Here is a 23,959-nt window from a genome sequence, read left to right on the forward strand (position 1 = left end):
ATAATCTGAAGGTAGCTAATGTGTAGAATGAACTGTCAGAGGAAGTGGTTGAGGTAGATACATTAACAGCTTTTAGAAGATACTTGGACAGGTACATGGACAGGAAGGGTTCAGAGGGATATGGGTCAAAATGGGATCCAATCTAGATAACATCCTTTAAACCTCTGCTGCACACTATTCAAATCCTTCTTTAATGCAGCAACTAGAACTGAACACAATACAATAGTGTGAACAAGAAAATGTAGAGAGTCATGGCCACAGCTCAGCACATCATAGGAAACAGCACCCCCCCCCTCTGTTCACTGTGTCTGTACTTCTCACTGCTTGAGAAAAGCAGCTAACATACTTAAAAGACCCAATCCACTCTGGACGTTCATTCTTCTCATTTCTCCCATTGGGCAGAAGATGCAAAAGCCTGAAAGCACATAACCATAAGATGCAGGAGCAAAATTAGGCCATTTGGCCCATTGAGTCTGCTCTGCCTTTCAGTCATGACTGATCCTTTTATTCCCCCTCCTCAGCCCTGCTTCCTGGCCTTCTCCCCATAACCTTTGATGTCATGTCCTATCAGGAACCTATGCTCTGCCTTAAATACACCCAACGACCTGGCCTCCAAAGCTGTCTGTGGTAATAAATTCCACAAATTTAGCACCCTCTGGCTAAAAAAATTTATCTGCATTTCTGTTTTAAATGGATGCCCCTCTGTCCTGAGGCTGTGCCCTCTTGTCCTAGCCTCCACCTCCATGGGAAACATCCTTTCCACACCTACTCTGTCTAGGCCCTTCAACATTCAAAAGGTTTCAATGAGATCCCCCTCCACCAGGCTCAAGGGCTGCTTCTATCCCACTGTTATCAGACACTTGAATGGACCTCTTGTACAATAAGGTGGACTCTTGACCTCACAATCTACCTTACTATAATTTTGCACTTTATCAATAACCTGCACTATATGCAGGATATTCCACTTTTTAAGGTGAACCTAAGGGGAGATTTCTTCACTCAGAGGGTGGTTCTAGTGTAGAATGAGCTGCCAGTGGAAGTGGTGGATGCGGATTTGATTGCAACATTTAAGAACACTTTGGATAAGTGCATGGATGGGAGGGATATGGAAGACTATGGTCCAAGTGTTGGTCAATGGAGCAAGGTAGAATAATTGTTCAGCACAGACTGGATGGGCCAAAGAGCCTGTTTCTGCGTTGTAGTTCCCTATGACTCTGAGTCGAAAGGCCGTTTATTATCTAAACTTATGACTGTGTGACTAAGCACAGCTCCAATGCCATATTTAAGTTTGCTGACGACACCACTGTCATTGGCCCAATCAAAGGTGGTGATGAATCAACATATGAGACAGAGATTGAAAATCTGGCTGAGTGGTGCCACAACAACCTCTCATTCAATGTCACCAAGAATAAGGAGTTGATAATTGGCTTCATGAGGAGGAAACTGGAGGTCCATGAGTCAGTCCTCATCGGGGAATCAGAGGTGAAGATGGTCAGCAACTTTAAATTTCTCAGTGTTATAATTTCAAAGGATCTGTCCTGGGCCCAGCAGATAAATGCAATTACTAAGAAAGCACAGCAGTACATTTACTTTCTTAGAAGTTCATAAAGATTCAGCATGACATCAAAAACTTGGACAAACTTCTATAGATATGTGGTGGGGAGGTATATTGACCAGTTGCATCACAGCCTGGTATGGAAACACCAATGCCCATGAATGGAAAGGCCTACAAAAAGTAATGTATATAGCCCAGTCCATCATGGATAAAGCCAGCTCACCACTGAGTGCATCTACATGGAGCACTGTTGCAGGAAACCAGCATCCATCATCAGGGATCCCCAACACCCAGGTCATACTCTCTTCTCGCTGCTGCTATCAGGAAGAAGGTACAAGAGCCTAGAGACTTTCACCACCATGTCTACGAACAGTTATTACCCATCAACCATCAGACTCTTGAAGCAGCGGGGATAACTTCACTCATTTTCATTCGCCCCATCACTGAACTGTTCCCACAACCTACAGACTCTTTCAAGGACTCTTCATCTCATGGTCTCAATATTTATTGCTTATTTATTATTCTTATTTCTTTTTTATTTTGTATTTGTACTGACTGTTGTCTTTTGCACTTTGGTTGTTTGTCCACCTTGTTCAAAAGGTCAAAGGTTCAAAGGTTTATTTTATTATCGAAGTATGTATACAGAATACAACTCTGAGATTTGTCTTCGCCAGATAACCATGAAGTACAGAAAAACCAAGATGTCAATCCCCTCCCTACATGAAAAAGAAAAAGAAACAAAAACTCACAAACCCCAAATTCCTCAACTCCACCCTCATACAAAAACTAACGGATTACCCACCTGGAAAACAGCAGCTAGGACATTAAACCCCCAACACCCTCCCTCACAAAAACTAACATATCGCCCACAGGGAAAAAACAATAACTTCAAACCCCCAACCCCTCTATTGCACACAATAAACTAACAGATCCTCCACTTGGGAAAACACCACAAAGAACATCCGACCCCAAATCCTTGACCCCTCCCTCACACAAAAACTAACATATTGCCCACAAAGCCACCAAAACCCCAATCCTCAAACCCAGACCAACCAATCAGTAACAAGAAAGAAAACACAGAAAAATGAAGGAGACCAATGTAAACTACAGCCCACTCCAATAATCAAATAAATTTCAGAATTTCAAAAACATCCTCCATCAGCATCAAGGAGAGGGACCGCTTGCTCAAACTCAGTCCTTCCATGAAGAGCAGTTATTGACCCATGGCCTCTGTGGAGAGCAACTGCCAAACTGTCCTCCTCTGCATTCGACTCAATGTTTTAATCTACTTCAGTCCTTTGATTGACAAGAATTAGAGTCGATCATGGCCCTGCACCCCATCTCTGATCTTCTCCTCAAGGTAGCTCATACTTGGGTTCCCCTCCTGGAATTTTCTTGGGGACAGCAGAATGCTAGATCACTCAATCAAACTCCAAACTGTAAGTCTAAGGCTCCAACAGGTTCTGAAACACAATTAAGATAAAAATAATTAAATAGAAGACGTAGAAAAAGTGAAATCATTGACTAACTCATTCGGCCCGACCCGGAGTGGCCGACGACGCGACACGTTGATCAATCCCCGCGGGATACGTCCACCAACCTCAAAGAGCTGAGAACAGCACACTGCATCAATGGAAACCTAGAAAGATGCACTATTTACCGAAGAAGTGTGAGAAAAGAGCTGGGCTGCTGGTCACATTGAAGCTGAGGGGCTTCAGGGTCCCTATGCCCACATCCTACTAGCTAATGTGCAAGCCATAGAGAACAAGGTGGATGATCTTAAAGGGAGACTCACCTACTGCGGGGAGATGCAGAACTGCTGTGTATTCTGTTTCACCGAGACCTGGCTCTCCCCTGCCACCCCCGACTGTGCCATCCGACCGGAGAGATTTTCGATCCATCGGATGGACCGTACGGCATCTTCGGGTAAGTAGAGGGGAGGTGGTGTCTGCCTACTGATCAACACTGCGTGCTGCTCAGACACAGTGGCACTGACAAGCTCCTGCAGCCCGGACCTGGATCACCTGTTGGTGAAGTGTCGTCCCTACTATCTGCCACGGGAATTCACCTTGGTCATACTGACAGTGGTCTGCATTCCCCCCCAGGCAGACATGGAGTGTGCTCTGAACATACTGTATGCCAACGTCAGTGAACTTGAGACCAAGTATCCGGAGGCTTCGCTCATTACATCCGGGGACTTTATCCAGGCCAACCTCAGAAAGGCACTGCCAAAGTTATACCAACATATCTCCTGCCCCACTAGAGGCCCGTATACACTTGACCACTGCTACACAGCAGTCAAGGATGCCTACCGTTCCGTCCCATGACCTCACTTTGGAAAATCGGACCATCAGGCCGTACTCCTCCTCCCGGCTTACAAACAGAAACTGAAGCAGCAGGTCACGGTGTCAAAAGTGGTGTCGCGTTGGACGAAGGAAACGGATGAGGTCCTCCGTGACTGCTTTCAATTGGTGGACTGGTTAGTATTCAAGAACTCAGCAGCTAACCTCGATGAGTATGCCTCAGCTGTCACGGACTTTATCTGGAAATGCACAGAGGTCTGTGTGTCTCACAAGACAATCTGGGTATTCCCTAACCGGAAACCTTGGATGAATTATGAGGTCAAGTCCCTTTTGAAGGCTAGAGCTGCGGCTTTTAGGTCCGGGGATACCAGTCACTACACAGAATCCAGTTGTGAACTCCAGAAAGCCATTAAGGGCGCCAAGAGGCAATATCGAGTCAAGTTGGAAGCCCAGGCTAACCAGAGGGATGCCAGTAGACTATGGCAGGGTCTAAATGAGATCACTGGGCGAAAAGAAAAGGCTGGGAATATCAATAACTGTGGCACTTCTCTTCCTGACAAACTTAACATATTCTATGCAAGATTTGAACAGAAGAGGAGTGTGCCGCTCCCTCCGGATGAACCAGACCTGGTGGCATTGAGATTCATCATCACCAAGGAGAACGTTAGAAGGACCTTCCTGAAGATAAATCCAAGGAAGGCGACAGGCCCAGATGGCGTCCCGGGATGGGTTCTCCGGGCCTGTGCAAACGAGCTAGCTGGAGTGTTTGCTGACATCCTCAACTGCTCCTTGCTTCAGTCTAAGATCCCCTCGTGTTTTAAGAAGGCAACGATAATCCCGGTGCCGAAGAAGAGCAAGGTGGCATGCCTGAATGACGATCGACCTGTGGCTCTGACATCAATTGCTATGTAGTGCTTCAAGCAATTGGTTATGGCCACATCAACCACAGCCTACCAGTCAACCACGATGCTTTGCAATTCGCCTACTGGAGCAACAGGTCAACGGCAGATGCTATCTCTCTGGCCCTACGTTACACCTTAGAACACTTGGAGAATAAAGACGCATACGTAAGGCTCCTTTTCATTGACTACAGCTCTGCCTTTAATACCATCATTCCAAATAAACTGATTCCTAAGCTCCAGAACCTGGGCCTTAGCACTCAGATCTGCAGCTGGATCTTCAACTTCCTCACAGACAGGACCCAGGCTGTGAAAATAGGGGACAAGCTCTCCTCTACAATCACTCTGAGCACCGGTGCCCCACAAGGCTGTGTACTCAGCCCCCTGCTGTACTCACTGTACAGCCATGATTGTGTAGCCAAGTTTCCATAAACTCAATATATAAGTTTGCTGATGACACAACAATTGTAGGCTGTATCTCGGGTAATGATGAGTTTGAGTACAGAGAGGAAATTAAGAACCTGGTGGTATGGTGCGAAGACAATAACCTATCCCTCAACGTCAGCAAGACGAAGGAATTGGTTGTTGACTTCAGAAGGAGCAGCGGACCGCATGACCCCATTTACATTGGTGATGCACAAGTGGAACAGGTCAAAAGCTTTAAGTTCCTCGGGGTCAATATCACAAATGACCTGACTTGGTCCAACCAAGCAGAGTCCACTGCTAAGAAGGCCCACCAGTGTCTTTACTTCTTGAGAAAGCTAAAGAAATTTGGCCTGTCCCCTAAAACCCTCACTAATTTTTATAGATGCACCGTAGAAAGCATTCTTCTAGGGTAAATCACAACCTGGTATGGAAGTTGTCCTGTCCAAGACCGGAAGAAGCTGAAGAAGCCCGTGAACACAGCCCAGCACATCACACAAACCAATCTTCCGTCCTTGGACTCACTTTACACTGCACACTGTCAGAGCAGTGCTGCCAGGATAATCAAGGACAAGACCCACCCAGCCAACACACTTTTCGTCCCTCTTCCCTCCAGGAGAAGGCTCAGGAGCTTGAAGACTCATATGGCCAGATTTGGGAACAGCTTCTTTCCAACTATGATAAGACTGCTGAACAGATCCTGACCCGGATCTGGGCCGTACCCTCCAAATATCTGGACCTGCCTCTCGGTTTTTTTGCACTACCTTACTTTCCCTTTTCTATTTTCTATTTATGATTTGTAATTTAAATTTTTAATATTTACTATCGATTTGTACTCAAGGGAGTGCGAAAAGCAGAATCAAGTATCGCTGTGATGATTGTACACTCTAGTATCAATTGTTTGGTGACAATAAAGTAAAGTAACTGGAAAATGTCGCCTGAGGAATTGTTGTTCACTGGCGCCACCTTGATTCGTCTTTCATAGATTCCATTATGGTTTTGGATTTACATAGTGTATCCACAAGAAAATGAATCTCCAAGTTATGGTAACAGATATGTACTTTGATAATAAATTTAATTTGAACTTTAAAGAACTATTGATATTCTTGATGCCACTTCTATGTGCTGTTCAGCTTGGAGGAGCACTGATTAGCCAGCCGGGAAAAGGCAGCGGGTGGTAATCAGGTACCACATCTTACCTAATGTCGGGATACTTGATAGGGTCTGGAGTAGAGACTGAGGATTCATAGGAAAATTCACTTACGCCTGAATACCACCTTACTGTCATATCTGGTTGGTCTGTTCTGTTGGTGGGAGAGGACGGGGCCAGAAATTATGATAGAGGCGTCTGGCCCATTGTCTGCAGGGTATGATTTTATGAAGATAACTTTGTCAGGGTATGATATTATGAGGATAATTTTATCAGGCTTTTGTTTGTGTGTCAATGGAGCAGGTTTCCAGTTTGGGCTCTCTGTAAGGTGGTCTTTGTAAGACTGAATTTGTCGTGCCTGAATTTGGTGTTGGGGTGAATGCTTGGTGACTCATTTTATTCTTTCTCTTTTTCAGCATAGAAACAAATAGCATGCTTGACAATCTCAGACTGTACTACATGTAAGACTCAGCCTCATGGGGTAGATTTGAGGTTACATATTGGCTAAACTTGCTAAGAATGCTACATTTTTCCCCTCCCTCTCCGTGAACTAATATAAGCAAGGCTCGCTCTAGGGGAGCAGCCTGTCGGGGAGCAGCCTGTCGGGGAGCGGCCTTGTCGAGGGAAATGCCTTGTGAGAAAAGTGCGAGTCTTTGGCTCAGGAGTCTTCAGCGAGGAGGCTGAGAGAGGAGACTATGCCACAGTTGGAGAGGGGGAGAAGTGGTGAGGAAATGACCGCTAGGCTGACTCAGTGTGCTGCGTGCATGATGTGGGAGGTCAGGGACACTGATAGTGCCTCTGGATCCGACACCTGCGGAAAATGTGTCCAAATTCAGCTTCTGAAGGACCGTGTTGCAGCACTGGAGAGGCAACTGGATGACGTTAGGTTCATCCGGGAGAACGAGAGTTTTCTGGACAGGACCTACAGTGAGGTCATTACACCCAGGATACAGGAAGAGAGAAGGGGGGCGACGATGAGCAAGGAAAGGATGCTTGAAGTACAGGAGACCCCGGGAGATGTGCCTCTCGTAAACAAGTTCTCCCTCTTGGAAGCTGTCGGGACAGAAGACAGTGCCAGTCTGAGAGGCGGACGTGTCTGCGAATCAACAATTGGCACTGAGGCAAAGCCGAGGAGACAGACATCAGGCAGAACCATGGTAGTAGGGGACTCCATAGTGAGAGGTACAGAAAGGGGTTTCTGTGGCAACAGGTGAGATTTAAGGATGCTGTGTTGCCTCCCTGGTGCCGGGATCCAGGATGTCACGGACCGATTGCAGGGAATCCTCAAGAGTGAAGGTGAACATCCGGAAGTGGTGGTGCATGTTGGCACAAATGATGTGGGGAAGAGGAGGAAAGACATTCTACAGCGTGACTTCAGAGAACTCGGAAGAAGGCTGAAAAGCAGGACTTCCAGGGTGGTTATCTCCGGTTTGCTTCCAGTTCCTTGTGCTGGAGTGGTCAAGAACAGGGAGATAATGGATCTGAATGTGTGGCTGAGGAACTGGTACAGGAAGCAAGGATTTACATTCTTGGACCACTGGGGTATGTTTCGGGGTAAGGATGAATTGTACAAAAGGAACGGGTTGCACCTTAATAGGCGGGGCACCAGCATTCTGGCAGGCAGGTTTGCCTCTGCAACACGGGTGTGTTTAAACTAAGTAGTTGGGGGAAGAGGACGAACCGGAAGCATAAGGATGGAGATAAAGGGAAAATGAGAATAAGAAAAGTTAAGAAAGACAGCAGAATCAACAGAGCAGAAAGCTCAAGAAGGAATCGTACAGTATGGCCAAGTGAAATAGGAATTGATATGGGAGGTGAGGGGAGTAATGAATTAAAAGTATTGTATATGAATGCACGGAGTATAAGAAATAAGGTGGATGAGCTTGAGGCACAGTTGGAAATTGGTAAGTATGATGTTGTGGGAATAACAGAGACATGGCTTCAAGTGGACAGGGCCTGGGAAATGAATATTCAAGGGTGTACATCCTATAAAAAGGACAGACTGATGGGCAGAGGGGGTCGGGTGGCTCTGTTGGTGAGGAATGACATCCAGTCCCTTGCGAGGGGGGACATAGAATCAGGAGATGTAGAGTCAGTATGGATAGAACTGAGAAATTCTAAGGGTAGAAAGACCCTAATGGGAGTTATCTACAGGCCCCCAAACAGTAGTCTGGATGTAGGGTGTAAGTTGAATCAAGAGTTAAAATTGGCATGTCGCAAAGGTAATGCTACAGTTGTTATGGGGGACTTCAACATGCAGGTAGACTGGAGGAATCAGGTTGCTACTGGACCCCAAGAAAGGGAGTTTGTGGAGTCCCTCCGAGATGGATTCTTAGAACAGCTTGTACTGGAGCCTACCAGAGAGAATGCAATTCTAGATTTAGTGTTGTGCAATGAACCGGATTTGATCAGGGACCTTGAGGTAAAGGAGCCATTAGGAGGTGGTGACCATAATATGATAAGTTTTAATCTACAATTTGAGAGGGAGAAGGGAAACTCGGAAGTGTCAGTATTACAGTTGAACAAGGGGAACTATGGTGCTATGAGGGAGGAGCTGGCCAAAGTTCAATGGAACAATACCCTAGCAGGGATGACAGTGGAACAGCAATGGCAAGTGTTTCTGGGAATAATGCGGAAGGTGCAGGATCAGTTCATTCCAAAGAGGAAGAAAGATCCTAAGGGGAGTAAGGGGAGGCCGTGGCTGACAAGAGAAGTAATGGACAGTATAAAAATAAAAGAGAAGAAGTATAACATAGCAAAGATGAGTGGGAAGCCAGAGGATTGGGAAACTTTTAAAGAGCAACAGAAGGTAACTAAAAAGGCAATACGCGGAGAAAAAATGAGGTACGAAGGTAAACTAGCCAAGAATATGAAGGAGGATAGTAAAAGCTTCTTTAGTGAAAAGGAAAAAAATAGTTAAGACCAAAATTGGGCCCTTGAAGACAGAAGTGGGTGAATTTATTATGGGGAAGAAGGAAATGGCAGATGAGTTGAACAGGTACTTTGGATCTGTCTTCACTAGGGAAGGCACAAACAATCTCCCAGATGTAATAGTGGCCAAAGGACCTAGGGTAATGGATGAATTGAAGGAAATTTATATTAGGCAGGAAATGGTGTTGGATAGGCTGTTGGGTCTGAAGGCTGATAAGTCCCCGGGACATGATGGTCTGCATCCCAGGGTACTTAAGGAGGTGGCTTTAGAAATTGTGGATGCATTGGTAATCATTTTCCAATGTTCTATAGATTCAGGATCAGTTCCTGTGGATTGGAGGGTGGCTAATGTTGTCCCTCTCTTCAAGAAGGGAGGAAGAGAGAAAACAGGGAATTATAGACTGGTTAGCCTGACGTCGGTGGTGGGAAAGATGCTGGAGTCAATTATAAAAGATGAAATTACAACACATCTGGATAGCAGTAACAAGATTGGTCCGAGTCAGCATGGATTTACGAAGGGGAAATCATGCTTGATTAATCTTTCGGAAATTTTTGAGGATGTAACTATGAAAATGGACAAGGGAGAGCCAGTGGATGTAGTGTACCTGGACTTTCAGAAAGCCTTTGATAAAGTCCCACATAGGAGATTAGTGGGCAAAATTAGGGCACATGGTATTGGGGGCAGAGTACTGACATGGATTGAAAATTGGCTGGCTGACAGAAAACAAAGAGTAGCGATAAACAGGTCCCTTTTGGAATGGCAGGCGGTGACCAGTGGGGTACCGCAGGGTTCAGTGCTGGGACCGCAGCTGTTTACAATATATATTAATTACTTAGATGAGGGAATTAAAAGTAACATTAGCAAATTTGCCGATGACAAAGCTGGGTGGCAGTGTGAAATGTGAGGAGGATGTTATGAGAATACAGGGTGACTTGGACAGGCTGGGTGAGTGGGCAGATGCATGGCAGATGCAGTTTAATGTGGATAAATGTGAGGTTATCCACTTTGGTGGTAAGAATGGGAAGGCAGATTATTATCTAAATGGAGTCAAGTTAGGAAAAGGGGAAGCACAACGAGATCTAGGTGTTCTTGTACATCAGTCACTGAAAGCAAGCATGCAAGTACAGCAGGCAGTGAAGAAAGCTAATGGCATGCTGGCCTTCATAACAAGGGGAATTGAGTATAAGAGCAAAGAGGTCCTTCTGCAGCTGTACAGGGCCCTGGTGAGACGACACCTGGAGTACTGTGTGCAGTTTTGGTCTCCAAATTTGATGAAGGACATTCTTGCTATTGAGGGAGTGCAGCGTAGGTTCACAAGGTTAATTCCTGGGATGGTGAAACTGTCATATATCGAAAGATTGGAGAGACTGGGCTTGTATACTGTGGAATTTAGATGGTTGAGAGGGGATCTTATTGAAACATATAAGATTATTAAGGGATTGGACACGCTGGAGGCAGGAAGCATGTTCCCGCTGATGGGTGAGTCCAGAACCAGAGGCCACAGTTTAAGAATAAGGGGTAGGCCATTTAGAACTGAGTTGAGGAAAAACTTTTTCACCCAGAGAGTGGTGGATATATGGAATGCTCTGCCCCAGAAGGCTGTGGAGGCCAAGTCTCTGGATGCTTTCAAGAAAGAAATGGATAGAGCTCTTAAAGATAGCGGAATCAAAGGTTATGGGGATAAGGCAGGAACTGAATACTGATGGTGGATGATCAGCCATGATCACAGTGAATGGCAGTGCTGGCTCAAAGGGCCAAATGGCCTACTCCTGCACCTATTGTCTATTGAACTGCATGTAGTTTTACCATATAGTTAGGTCATTGTTACTAATAACCATAAAATACTATAGGTGATTAAACTTGAGAGTGGTTTGCAGCCTACGGCTCTGGGTTATGTCAGATAATCACTCCCTGTGTTTTTTTCCCAATCCCACAAGTCCACCCAGATCTCTCTCCCTGAGATCACCTCTTATGTCCCTACTAGACACATCCCCTGACCCCACATGATTGCATCTGCTCATCACCCACACTACCTGAGCTTCTTCTCCCTTGGTTCACCATTACTATCCCCTCCCCTATCTGATTCCATCTACACACCATTCCTTCCTTATCTGGTTTCACCTATCAGCCTCTGTCTCTAACATTCACTCTCCCCTCCCCGAGCTGGGTCCATCTACTTTTTAAAAAAGTGTTAACAGCCATCACCTATTAGCACAGTACTCCTTCGAACCACTCCCGTACCTGGTTCCAACTACCTATCATTTCTGCCTCATCTGGTTTGTCCTATCACCAAATAGCCTCTATCTTACTCCTCCCTCTCACTTTTGTATATTGACTATCTTCCCTCTACACTCATTCCTGTTGCAGGTTCTCAGCCTGAAATGTTTGTCATCCATTGGCCCCACAGATTCCACTTAACCAACTGCAATCTTCTAAGTGGTTTATTTTCTCCCACTGGATTATTAGTCCAGTAACTTAATTACTGGTGCTACTAGTGCACATATAAAAATTACACTTTTGTATGATATTCACAACAGCTTCCTTTGCATGGAATAAATGAATGATATTTTAATAGTATTATTTAATAAGAAAAAGTTGTTTATTTTCTGTAACAAATGTATTTTTGAAAATTCTCACAGGCAGTACTTTTGACTGGTGAACAGGGGACAGCAAAAACAGTTATGATTAAAGGATATTTGAAGAAATATGATCCTGAGGAACATCTGTCCAAATGTTTGAATTTCTCTTCTGCCACAGAGCCCTACATGTTTCAGGTAAAAAGGGGTATATATGAACTAAAAATGTACTAGATGCATCTAATATTAACACCAATTATGTATGAGAAAGCACTTCGCATTTTACTGTTTTAGCTTCGACACCTTTAAACCTAAGCCATACCATTTTTCATGTCAGTGGTTAAGATAGAAAGTTAAATATTTTTATATATTATTGTTTATTTTTTTTAAATAATTCATTATTTCAGATTTCAGTCTGAACGTTCTGGACACTCAAAAGAAAACATAAAAAGCTTCCTTTTCATGACAGCTTGACCAATTAATTATCTGCAGGTCTTTACAAGCTCTTAACTGGAGACTATGTATCTTCTCCACCATCTCTCAACAATATCAGTAGGGTGATCAGTCCATTTGTCCAGATAATCTGCCCTCCTCAGACTGACAGTACTTGTGCTTGCAGTTTGCACTTTCCAGTGCTCAATCTCACTCATGCTGTAGCCATTGGAGTAGCATTGCTTTGGATGAGTATGACAGGCAGAGACCCAAAGTCAGCACTAAGGGATTGCCCAAGGGTAATGTGTGCAAACATGTTTTCATTTATCATGTGCAGAACATAAGGATATTGCTTCCTGAATACATTGAAAGCCATCTTTCTGCGAGCTTATCTTCCCTACCCTTCTTCACTTTCCCTCGGCTTGACTTGCTCTCTGTGCCATTAAATTGTTCTCCTAGTCATCATGTTTTTCAAAGGAAGCCTGAATAATACAGAAGACTTGAAATCAGCAAAAAAAATTCTTTCAGAATCTACCACTCCACTCCCTGAACACTTGAAATCAATGAAAAACATGTAGAGTTGCTGCATTAGCCAAAAGAAATTGATTAGTAATTGGCATTACCTTTAGAAATAGAGTGCAAAGCATTGAGATAACATCTGCTACAGACTACTATGGTGATAGGTGAATTGAAACATCTCCAGGTTCTTACTAAGGTAGGAATTCATTCAAGCCATGACAAATGTCTTAAAGTACTTCATTACAAAGGATGCAAATGCTACTGGATGGCAGTCATTGAGGCAGATCACCTTACTCTTCTTGGGAACCAGTACAATTGATGCCACCCTGAAGCAGGTGAGGATCTCAGACCACAGAAGTGGGAGGTTGAAGATGTCCCTGAACATTGTAGTTGGTTAATCAGCTTAAGTTTTAGCACCAGTGTAGAGACACCATTAGGGCTGGGAACTTGTGAGTGTTTACACTCCTGGAAGGTGTTCTGATTAGCCTCTGAAATTGAGTTCATAGGGCTGATGTCAAAACTGTGGCGATTTGCACAGGTATATCTTTATTCCTCCTCTCAAAGCATGCATAAAAGGCATTAAGCTCATTGCTATTTATGCTATTGAACTTCATCCTTTTTCAAAGTTCAAAGTAAATTTATTATCAAAGTACATATATGTCATCATATATATCCCCATGGTTCATTTTCTTGCAGGCAAACTCAATAATTCCAAAACTATAATAGAATCAATGATAGACCACACCAACTGGGCGTACAACCAGTGAGCAAAAGACAACTAACTGTGCAAATACACAAGGAAAGAAATCGTAAGAATTAATAATAAATAAAAAAGCGATAAATATCGAGAACATGAAATTAAGAGTCATTGAAAGTGAGTCCGTAGGTTGTGGGGACATTTCAATGATGGACAAGTGAAGTTGAGTAAAGTTATCCTTTCTGGCTCAAGAGCCTGGTGGTTGGGGGTAATAACTATTCACGAACCTGGTGGTGTGAGTCCTGAGGCTCCTGTACCTTCTTCCTGATGGCAGCAGCGAGAAGAAAGCATGACCTGGGTGTTAGGAGTCCCTGATGATGGATGCTGCTTTCCTACAGTAACACCCCATGTTGGTGTGCTTAATGGTGGGGAGGCTTTACCTGTGATGTTGGTGATGACATGCAAGCCCTGCCAGAGCTGTCAAGCATAATTTGTGTCTCTAGCTTCATTCAGAAATGCCTCTGGAGGTAGTACCTGAACTTCATGTAGATGTCTGGGACACTAGTCCTGAATGCTACAGATCCTTAGCAGAATACAAATCTCCTGGTTCATCCATGGTTTCAGTTTAGGAAGACCCAATATATGGTGCCTATAAAAAAAATTCACTCCCCCCCAGAAGTTTTCATGTTTTACATTAAATCACAGTGGATTTAATTTGGATTTTTTTGACACTGATCAATGGTAAAAGACTCTTTGTGTCAAAGTGAAAACAGATCTCTACAAAGTGATCTAAATTAATTAGAAATATAAAACACAAAATAATTGTTTGCATAAGTATTCAGGCCAGATCATCACTGGTGCAGCCACTTGATGTTAGAAGTCACATAATTAGTTCAATGGAGATCACAGTGTGCAGTCAATGTGTTTCAATTGATTATAGTAAAAATACAGCTGTATTTGGAAGGTCCAACTGCTGCTGAGTCAGTATCCTGGCAAAAACTACACTCTGAAGTCAAAAGAACACTCCAAGCAACTTCGCGAAATGGTTATTGAAAAGCACAAATCAGGAGATGGATACAAGTCTCTGAATATCCTTTGGAGTACAGTTTAGTCAATCAAAAAGAAATGAAAAGAATATGGCACAGCTGTAAATCTGTCTAGAGCAGGCTATCATCAAAAACTGGGTGACCATGCAAGGAGGGACTAATGAGGAAAGCCCCCGAGACAACTCTGGAGGAGTTACAAGCTTCAGTGGCTGAGTTGCAAGAGATTACGCAAGTAACAACTGTAGTCCAGGTGCTTCACCAGTCGAACTTTATGGGAGAATGCCACTGTTGAAAAAAACTCATATGAAATCTCAGCTAGAGTTTGCTAGAAGGCATGTTGGGGAATCTGAGCTCAGCTGGAAGAAGATCCTATGGTCTGATGAAACCAAAATTGAGCTTTTTGGCCATCAGACTAAATGCTATGTTTGGTGTAAGCCGAACACCACACATCATCAAATACACACCATCCCTACCTTGAGGCATGGTGGTGGCTGAAACATGCTGTTGGGATGCCTGGAAGGCTTGTGAAGGTGGAGGGTAACATAAATGCAGCAAAATACAGGGAAATTCTGGAGGGAAACCTGATGCAGTCTGCAAGAAAACTGCAACTTGGGAGAAGATTCGTTTTCCAGCAAGACAATGACCCCAAGCGTAAAGCCAAAGCTACACGGGAATGGTCTAAGAACAACAAAGTTAAATGTCCTGGAGTAGCCAAGTTAGGGTCCAGACTTCAATCCAATTGAGAATTTGTGGTTGGACTTGAAAAGGACTGTTCACTCATGAATCCCCATGCAATCTGACAGAGCTTGAGCGGTTTTATAAAGAAGGATGGGGAAAAATACAGCTCTGCCATATTCTTTCCATGTCTTGATAATTGACCTATCCACACAGACTCAGGGCTGTAATGCTACCAAAGGTGCATCTACTAAATACTGACTTGAAGGGGGTGAATACTTATGCAATCAATTATTTTGTGTTTTATATTTCTAATTCATTTAGATTACTTGTAGAAGTCTGTTTTCAATTTGACACGAAAGAATCTTTTTCTGTTGATCAGTGTCAAAAAAGCCAAATTAAGTCCACAGTGATTCAATACGATAAAACAATAAAACATGAAAACTTCCAAGGGGGTGAAAACTTTTTATAAGCACGGTAATATTGTGGGAACACAGTCGTCCACGCAGATATTGATGAAGTCAGTGATGATTGTGGCATATTCATTCAGATCTGTTGATAATTCTCTGATATAATCTAATCTACAAATCCTAAGCAATCTTGAATATGCTCTTCTATCTCCATTGATCATATCTTTGTAGTCCTATTCACTGGTGCCATCTCTTGAAAGATTCAAATTTCAAATTTCAAAGTATGTATACAAAATACAATTTTGAAATTCATCCTCCTACAGGCAGCCATGAAACAAAGGAACATTAGAGAACCCGTTCAAAGAAAACACTCAACACGCAAAAATGAACAAATTACATAAATGCCAAAAGATGAGCAAACAACACATAGAATTGACTTGAACTTTGCTCGTGCCCCATCTCCAAGCTTCCAGGCCACACACTCCACTCCCAACCTCACTTAACTCCCTTGGAGATACCAAAGTGCCAGATCGCTCAATTGGCCCAAACACACAATATCAAAATGTAAATCATAGGTTCCAATCACACACAGCTTCGTAGTAGCATCATATTTGAAAAGTAAAAGAAATAGTTCTATGAGCTGTCTGCAGGACATCACCGTTAGTTGTCTCTGCCTGGAGCAGAAAGTAGAAGCACACCCAAGTGGTCAGATTTCCTGAAGTATGGATGTGGGATGGCTCAGTAGGCGTGATTGATTTATTGCAACACACACAAAATGCTGGAGGAACTCAGCAGGTCAGGCAGCATCTATGGAAATTAATAGATAGTCAACATTTCAGGCGAAGACCCTTCTTCAGTTCTGAGAAGGAAAGGGGAAGAGTAAAAAGTTGGGAGGGTGTCGTACTCGATCAGACCGGATGCAATAGCAATTGTACCACAAGTACACTGACACACGTAATTCTTTTCAAACCTTTATTCTCTACTCATAGCATGCTATGGGGGAAGTTACAGACTGATCTCCCAAAAGAGCCAGTCCAGAAACTGCTGCCCCCAAATTACACAGTTCTCCACAATTTATAACATTGATCAGGTAGCAGGAAATCTTACGATTATAAGTTTAGACAATATTAGAATCATTTCAGTCACATGCTAAGATACAATTAGATGTAAGATAATCATTGGTCAGTTAGTTATAATTATTTTAAGCCTAAGCTAGCCCATCAGTTCCTCATTAGGACCCTTCCCCTTTTCTCCAGAACATTCTAGCCGTTACCTCATCCCTCCCATATTTAGCTATACCTTGAGCTGCTTCTGCAAGATCAGTGATTGATTATAAGTTAATCATTGTCCTCTGTTTTCTCCCCCTATTTACCTATCCCTTCATTCCATCATTCCCCCTTTTTCATCACTTTATGATAAACAATTAAACAGGGACCGAGCAAAGCACCATCAATCTCTCCATGCAAAGTCGGCAGCCAGCATTCAGGCAGGTCATTATCACACAGCAAGCAATAATTATAACAATGAGAATAATCAGCCCAAGCAGCAAGAAAGACCCCCATGATCCTCCCTACAACCATCCTAACCAGCCATCCCCCTTCCCTGAACCCTGTCTGAAATCATCCAATTGTTTCTTAATAGACTGAATGGCATGGGTCACGTCGTATGATTCGACAGTGACATGGGTGATACATTTGTCTCCAACTATTGCGCACACCCCTTCCTGTAGGGCCAACTGATAATCCACAGCATACCTGGTCTGCTGTGCGTAAAGTCGCAACTCTACCAATTCTCTGTTAGCAGCCTCCAGACCTTCCATCGTACTGTTCCCCAATGCCGCCAGACCACAAATGATGTAGTTGCGGTTCATCGTGGCCATGGTTCCTGCTGAACTCCCTAGAGAGAGAGCGCTCAGGAACCCATAGCCCACAGAAGAGCCCAGAGTAATGGGACTCCTCCAGTCAGCACAGAATTCTTTACTCACGGCTCGAGCTGTCAGTCGCCATTGAACGTGGGCAGCCTGGGGGCAGGGAACAGAAAGTGGTCCGATCGTTCCTACTGCAAAGAGATTAGGCAGAGTGGTAGCAGCTGTAGTATAAGTGCCATTAAACAATAACACATATCCCCTCTTGGCCCTGTGGCAAGTATTTTTGTAACTCACTATTTTATCATACCACGAGTGCTTCTGTAAATTTAGGGAGGAGTAATCAAAAGTCTCTGAACCTGCTGACACATGAGTCCCATTGCAATATCCACACACATACTGAGTTCTCTTAGAGAGGGGCACGCATAGTTCATGGATACATTCGCAAGAGAATATTCCCTGGCTTATCCTACATCGGCGGTTCAGACAAGTTTTCTTCAGGCAAGGTATCTCCCTGGGTACCCTGACAAGGATGCACCCCTCCCCTTCTCCCGCAAAACAGAAGGGATAATTCCCATTGCCCTTACCCGCATTCTCATCCCCCACTCTCCAAAGACACTTTCCCCTTACCCCCCTTACATCCTGTCCCTGATCTATCCTCCACTATTAAGTCATTTTCTGCCCAATTTAGCCCTGATGGGTTAGCAACAAACAATGCTTCTACAGATTGTACCAAAGGATAACATGCAGTAAGTTACCATGCAAACGCATGTGAGCTTTATAAAATAAATTGTCCTTCAGGCTTAATGCCACGGGGGTAATCATAATAGCGAAAAGTCCAATAACAGTCTTTAGTCTACCTGCGGAGCCCATCGTTTGCAATCTCTCAGGTGGATCTAGCGGCTGTGCCCTTGAACCTCAACGGCTGTTGGTGTTTGCAAGAGTATCTGGAATGGCCCTTTCCACCAGGGTCCAAGCTTGGGAGGCTCCCAATCCCAGATCAGTACTGAATCTCCAGTTTTCAACTCTGGCCACTCTGTTCCCTGACCTCCAGACTCCTTTAGGGTATTCTGCACCTGGGAGTCAAGGAACTTAAGAGAGGATGTTAGTTGGCGAAAGTACTTCTGCAATTCGTCCCCCATAACATTTAGATCAATTTGGGTGGGAGGCTGCATGTCAGCGTCCCACGGGGTCCTTCCGGGGCACCCATAAACAATTTCAGCTGCAGATACCCCTGTAGTGGAATGTGGGGTAATTCTCATATGGTATAAGGCCAGCGGGAAGACCTTCAGCCAACTCAGTCCGGTTTTGGACAGTAACTTAGACAGCTTATTCTTAAGAGTACCATTGGCCCGTTCCACTATTCCTGCAGCCTTCAGGTGGTAAGCACAATGAAACCGCTGTTCGATGTGCAGCACCTCACATAGCTCTTTATTTATATTTCCTACAAAGTGGGGGCCATTATCTGAACTTACTTGTCTGGGTACTCTGAATCTTGGTATAATTTCTGTAAGCAACAACCTTACCACCGTAGAAGCTTTATTATTGGTGGTCGGAAAGGCTTCAGTCCACTTACTGAACACATCCACAATCACTAAACAATACTTATAACATTGTGCGCGCGGTAGTTCGATAAAATCAAGCTGAATACATTCAAAAGGACCACTTGGCAAGGGGGTTTTCCCTGGGGCACACTTTACCCCCTTTCCTGCGTTTATCTTTTGGCAAATCAAACAGGCTTTTATTTTTGCCGCAGCAGCCTCCTCCAGCCTGGGGTGCCACCATGTGCGGAGTAAAATATCACTCATTCCCCCCTTACCAAGGTGGGTATCGGTATGCATGCAATCAAGCAACATAGGCAGCAATGCATCAGGAATACAAACTTGGCCAACTGGGGTATGCCAGAGGCCTGTGGACACCGAATGCATACATCCGTGTGTCTTCTAAAGTTGTTTTTCTGAATCAGGGGCGTCCCCCTGGAGTTTTCGAACTGTAGCCCTGTCTGGAGTGCCCGGTGCTCGTGGTGTTTTAGTCTGGGTGACGGCCAATCGCTCGGCAGTTAAAACTATAAAAGTCTCTTCTGCGCAGCCTGCTTGGCTGCCAAATTGGCTCTGTTATTTCCTTAAGTCACTGCAGATTCGTCTTTTAGATGAGCCGAGCATTTAATAATGGCTAATTTTCAGGGAGGAGTATGGCTTGACAGAGGTTCCTTACACACATGGCATTCTGGATGGGGGTCCCGGAGGAGGTGAGGAAATGGTTCCGTAGCAGACAGTCATGAGGAGGCTCAGTCAACTCAGCAGGTGCCATCTCTAAAAATGTAGCGGGGTTGATGGTATCACAGTATGCAAAGGTGAGGAGTGGGTTATTAAGTAATGCTATTTCATAACGGCTTAGTCTGGCCTGCGTCAAATGTTGGGTTTGGTAGGTGGTCAGCAGCGCTACAATGGTGTGGGACGAATATACTGTAACTGGCTGTTGGAGAGTGATGATGGAAGCAGCCGTAACTAGGGAGTAAATGGCCGGGAGCATCTGCGAACAGGGGGTAATCCCTGCGCTATGGGGTCTAACTTAGTGGAATAATAGGCAACAGGCCTGCATCTATCCCCATGAGTCTGAGTGAGCACTGCAGTGGCACAGCCATCTAAAACATTTACAAAAAGCTGGAATGGACAGTCGTAGAGTGGGCAGCCGAGAACAGTTGCCCTCGAGAGGTATTTCTTCAATTCCTCAAAAGCCTCTCTCTATTGCTCAGTTAGCTCTAGGGGCCCCATGCTTAGAATCCTTGCCGTGACTGCAGAAATGCTCAACTGCCCTCTTCATGGCCTGCTTATTCCTATCGGGCCAGTCCACATCAGTTCTAATAGCCTTGGACACATCCTCGAGGAGGCACTGCAATATCATCGAATTAAACTGGGGCGAAGTATTGCCGGCATTATAGGCGGCATCTCCAGCGTATGCTGCATAGAGGGAGCAGAAGCGTTCCCAAAAATCGCAGCCGTCCTCTCCCGCCTTCGGGTGGCACTTGAGGACCTTAGCAATATCTACGGGACACTGTAAAGCTTTCCTTAGAGCCTTTTTTATCTTATCCACCTGGTATGCGTGTGGAATCACGGTGGAGAAGGACTTCCAATTGGCATGATTCCCTATAGCTTCTTTCCATTTCTCCTGCTCATGGGTTGTAAGGGCCATGCAGCACAAGCTAAAAAGATCCTGGGGAGTTGCATGAAACATTTGGATTGTGCCAACCATATAATCGATAAATCACTCGGGATCATTTTTCCTGTTCGGGGCCTGATTCATGATCATACACATTTCTTGGGGCTTCCAAGGAGTATAAACCTACATAGTAGCAGCCTGGTCCGGTTGTCCTACCCTGGGATTGGGAACAGTTCTGTTGGGAAACTGCCCCGGGATTCCTCTCCCTCTGGGTTCAGGGACCCATTCTGAATCTTCATCGTCAGTACCTGAGTCATAATCAGTATCGGCCTCGGAGTCTACCGGGGCCCGTCCCCTACCAAAAGGTTTTGTCGCCTCCCAGTCTGGCGCCTATCACTCCCCCTTCGCCAAAGTTGTCCTCTGGTTCGGGAGGCCACTGGGCTTGAGGAGGTTGTATGGGAAGTCGTATTAGACGGGGGCACCGGAGGTTGGGCGGCGGTAACGTTATGGGGGGGCTGACGGCGCCATGGGCTGGGGTCGAACACGGGCAACGGGGATATGCCGTACCTTCTCCTCCTCAGTCTCGTTATCATTAAAGAGCATGGGCAGTCCAGACAGGTCAAGAGGTACCTCAGTTTTAATTTTGCTGGCTTCATTATCATTCTTTCGTCTATCCTTAGCCCACCTATCTCTTTTTTTCCTATCCTGTTCTTCCTTATTCTTATCGTGATCCTCACACAGTCCTTTTAATATCTCCCATGGTTTCGAATTTCCTTCATTATCACATACACTAATCCCTCTGCGATGTGTGTTATGCTCCCAACTACTTTGCTTAGATCTGTTATTTAATTCTTCGGCCGTTTTTCTCCGATTGGACATTAAAACCTTTCATTTTTGTCCGGTATTACGCTTCCAAATTGCTTCTTCTACCTTTAGACATTTATCCAAATCCCATGTCCCACCCAGAGGCCAAATTTCATTCCCCAATTTCTTATTTAGGCATGCCGATAACCTTCGGTAATCATTCTCTCTCTCTCTCTGTCATCTTCACAAAGTTTAAACAATGGCGTGTTATTTACAGGCTTATCTAATGTCTGCCCCATGCTCCCTAATCGGGTGGGTCAGCCACCTCTTTTTCTCACTCCCACTTCAGGGTCCTGACCTTCGCGTGGGGGATTTCCCCTCTTAACAACCGGTCTAAGGCTGGGTGCTGATACTCCAGAGTGCGGCTTTACCACTTTATATTCTATAACCTCAATTCCCTGTTAATCTTGTGCCGTGTCTCTCTGCACCCACTTCAAGGTCCTGACCTTCGCATGGGGGATTTCCCCTCTTAACAACTGGTCTAAGGCTGGGTGCTGAGACAGGCAAATTGTCACAAGTATACCCCAAAACGTATTTACAGCATCCGGATAGATTGCAGAGGAGAGCCACTTCCCCTTTGTTTGGCCAGACGTCTGCTCTGCCCTGTGCTGGTCAATTTACTGCGCTACATGCCCTGGCCCCCCCTACACCAATGGAATGGTCACCAGCTCCAAATGTAATAGGTTACTGCCACTAACCCGCTGACCAATTTGCTATAACACACTCAAAGATAAATGTAATAGGTTACTACCAATGATCCGCTGCCCAATTTGTTAGCACTGGCAGGCTTTAATATTCTCAATACTTCGGGGACTCTAACCCCTTACCTTACCTTTGTCAGCAAGGGATCGTCAAGGTGGGCAATTAATGAGAGAGGTTCAAGATGACTCTTACCTTGTAGGCCCACCTGTCTCAGGTCACCGCCACCGATTCAACCTCTGACACCGTCTAACGGAGGTTCCTGGTTTTTGGACTCCGGGCTCAGCTCACCAAATTGTCGTACTCGATCGGACCCTATGCAATAGCAATTGTACCACAAATATACTGACACACCTAATTCTTTTCAAACCTTTATTCTCTACTCATAGCATGCTATGGGGGAAGTTACAGACTGATCTCCCAAGAGAGCCAGTCCAGAAACTGCTGCCCCCGAATTACACAATTCTCCACAATTTATAACATTGATCAGGTAGCAGGAAATCTTACGATTACAAGTTTAGACAATATTAGAATCATTTCAGTCACATGCTAAGATACAATTAGATGTAAGATAATCATTGGTCAGTTAGCTATAATTATTTTAAGCCAAAGCTAGCCCATCAGTTCCTCATTAGGACCCTTCCCCCTTTTCTCCAGAACATTCTAGCCGTTACCTCATCCCTCCCATATTTAGCTGTACCTTGAGCTGCTTCTGCAAGATCAGATAATTCCTTATTTGAGCCTTTGCCTATCTTTAGAGAACAATGAGTAATACGTGACCGGTTGCTGGGTAAAGCTTCTTTCTGACTTATCCAAACTTGTCCAAAGCAGTAAGCTAAGGCGCTTACAAGGTGATTGATCATTGTCCTCTGTTTTTCCTCCTATTTACCTATCCCTTCATTCCATCAAGGGGAGGGACGCTAGCTGGAAGGTGATAGGTGAAGCCAGATGGGTGGGAAAAGTCAAGGGCTGGAGAAGAAGAAACCTAATAGGAGAGGAACGTGGACCAAAGGAGAATAGCATTGGGATCTGATTAGGTTTGTCCCATTGAGGCAGGGAAAGCGCAGTAAGATGAAAGAATCATTGCTGACAAGAGATGTGGAATATCTAGTCAAGAGGAAGAAAGAAATGTCCTTAAAGTTTAGGAATCAAGAATCAGACAGGGCTCTGGAGAGTTATAAGGTTGTCAGGGAGAATGTTAAGAAGAGACTTGGGAGAGCCAAAAGAGGACATGAGATGGCCTTCGCAAATAGGATTAAGGAAAATCCCAAGGTGTTTCCACGTATGTGAAAAACAGGAGGATGACTGGAGTGAGGAACTGATCAGAGATAAAAGAAGAAGCATGTGCCTGGAGTCAGTGGAGGTAGGGGAGGTTCTTAATGAATACTTTGCTTCAGTATTCACCAGTGAAAGATGTCATGGTCCTAACTGAACAGTGGCAGGCATCCAAGTTTCAGCACACCATTTCCCTGTCACTATCTGTTCAAGACTCAGACTGTAAGTTATTGCCTGCCACATTCCTTCATGGAAAAGTCTGTACTTGAAGGCTTCGTGCTGAGCTCTCAGTGCTCAATTGTAGGAGCTCTGTTTCTGGTAGTACTGTTTGTGATTTTGCCTTTGGATTTCATTTGTATTGACTTGTGCATTTCAAGTCCGAGTTAATTCTAGACCTTACTCAGCGATTGGGTTCACCACCATCCATAGCTCTCTTGTTACAGCATGATTGCACCATCATGAACCCAGCAAAGTATGACTG

At 44.6% G+C, this 23,959-nt stretch overlaps 1 protein-coding gene across 1 annotated transcript in view; it reads left to right on the forward strand.

The window, feature by feature from the left end:
- Positions 1-23,959, forward strand: part of LOC134357440 (dynein axonemal heavy chain 8-like) — a 1,088,497-nt gene that overhangs the window by 732,391 nt on the left and 332,147 nt on the right. The window contains exon 55 of the mRNA XM_063069028.1: positions 11,902-12,036. Coding sequence (XP_062925098.1) covers positions 11,902-12,036 — 135 coding nt within the window. The remainder of the gene's footprint in view (positions 1-11,901; positions 12,037-23,959) is intronic.

The sequence above is a fragment of the Mobula hypostoma genome, chromosome 2, assembly GCF_963921235.1.
Source record: "Mobula hypostoma chromosome 2, sMobHyp1.1, whole genome shotgun sequence".
NCBI lineage: Eukaryota > Metazoa > Chordata > Chondrichthyes > Myliobatiformes > Myliobatidae > Mobula > Mobula hypostoma.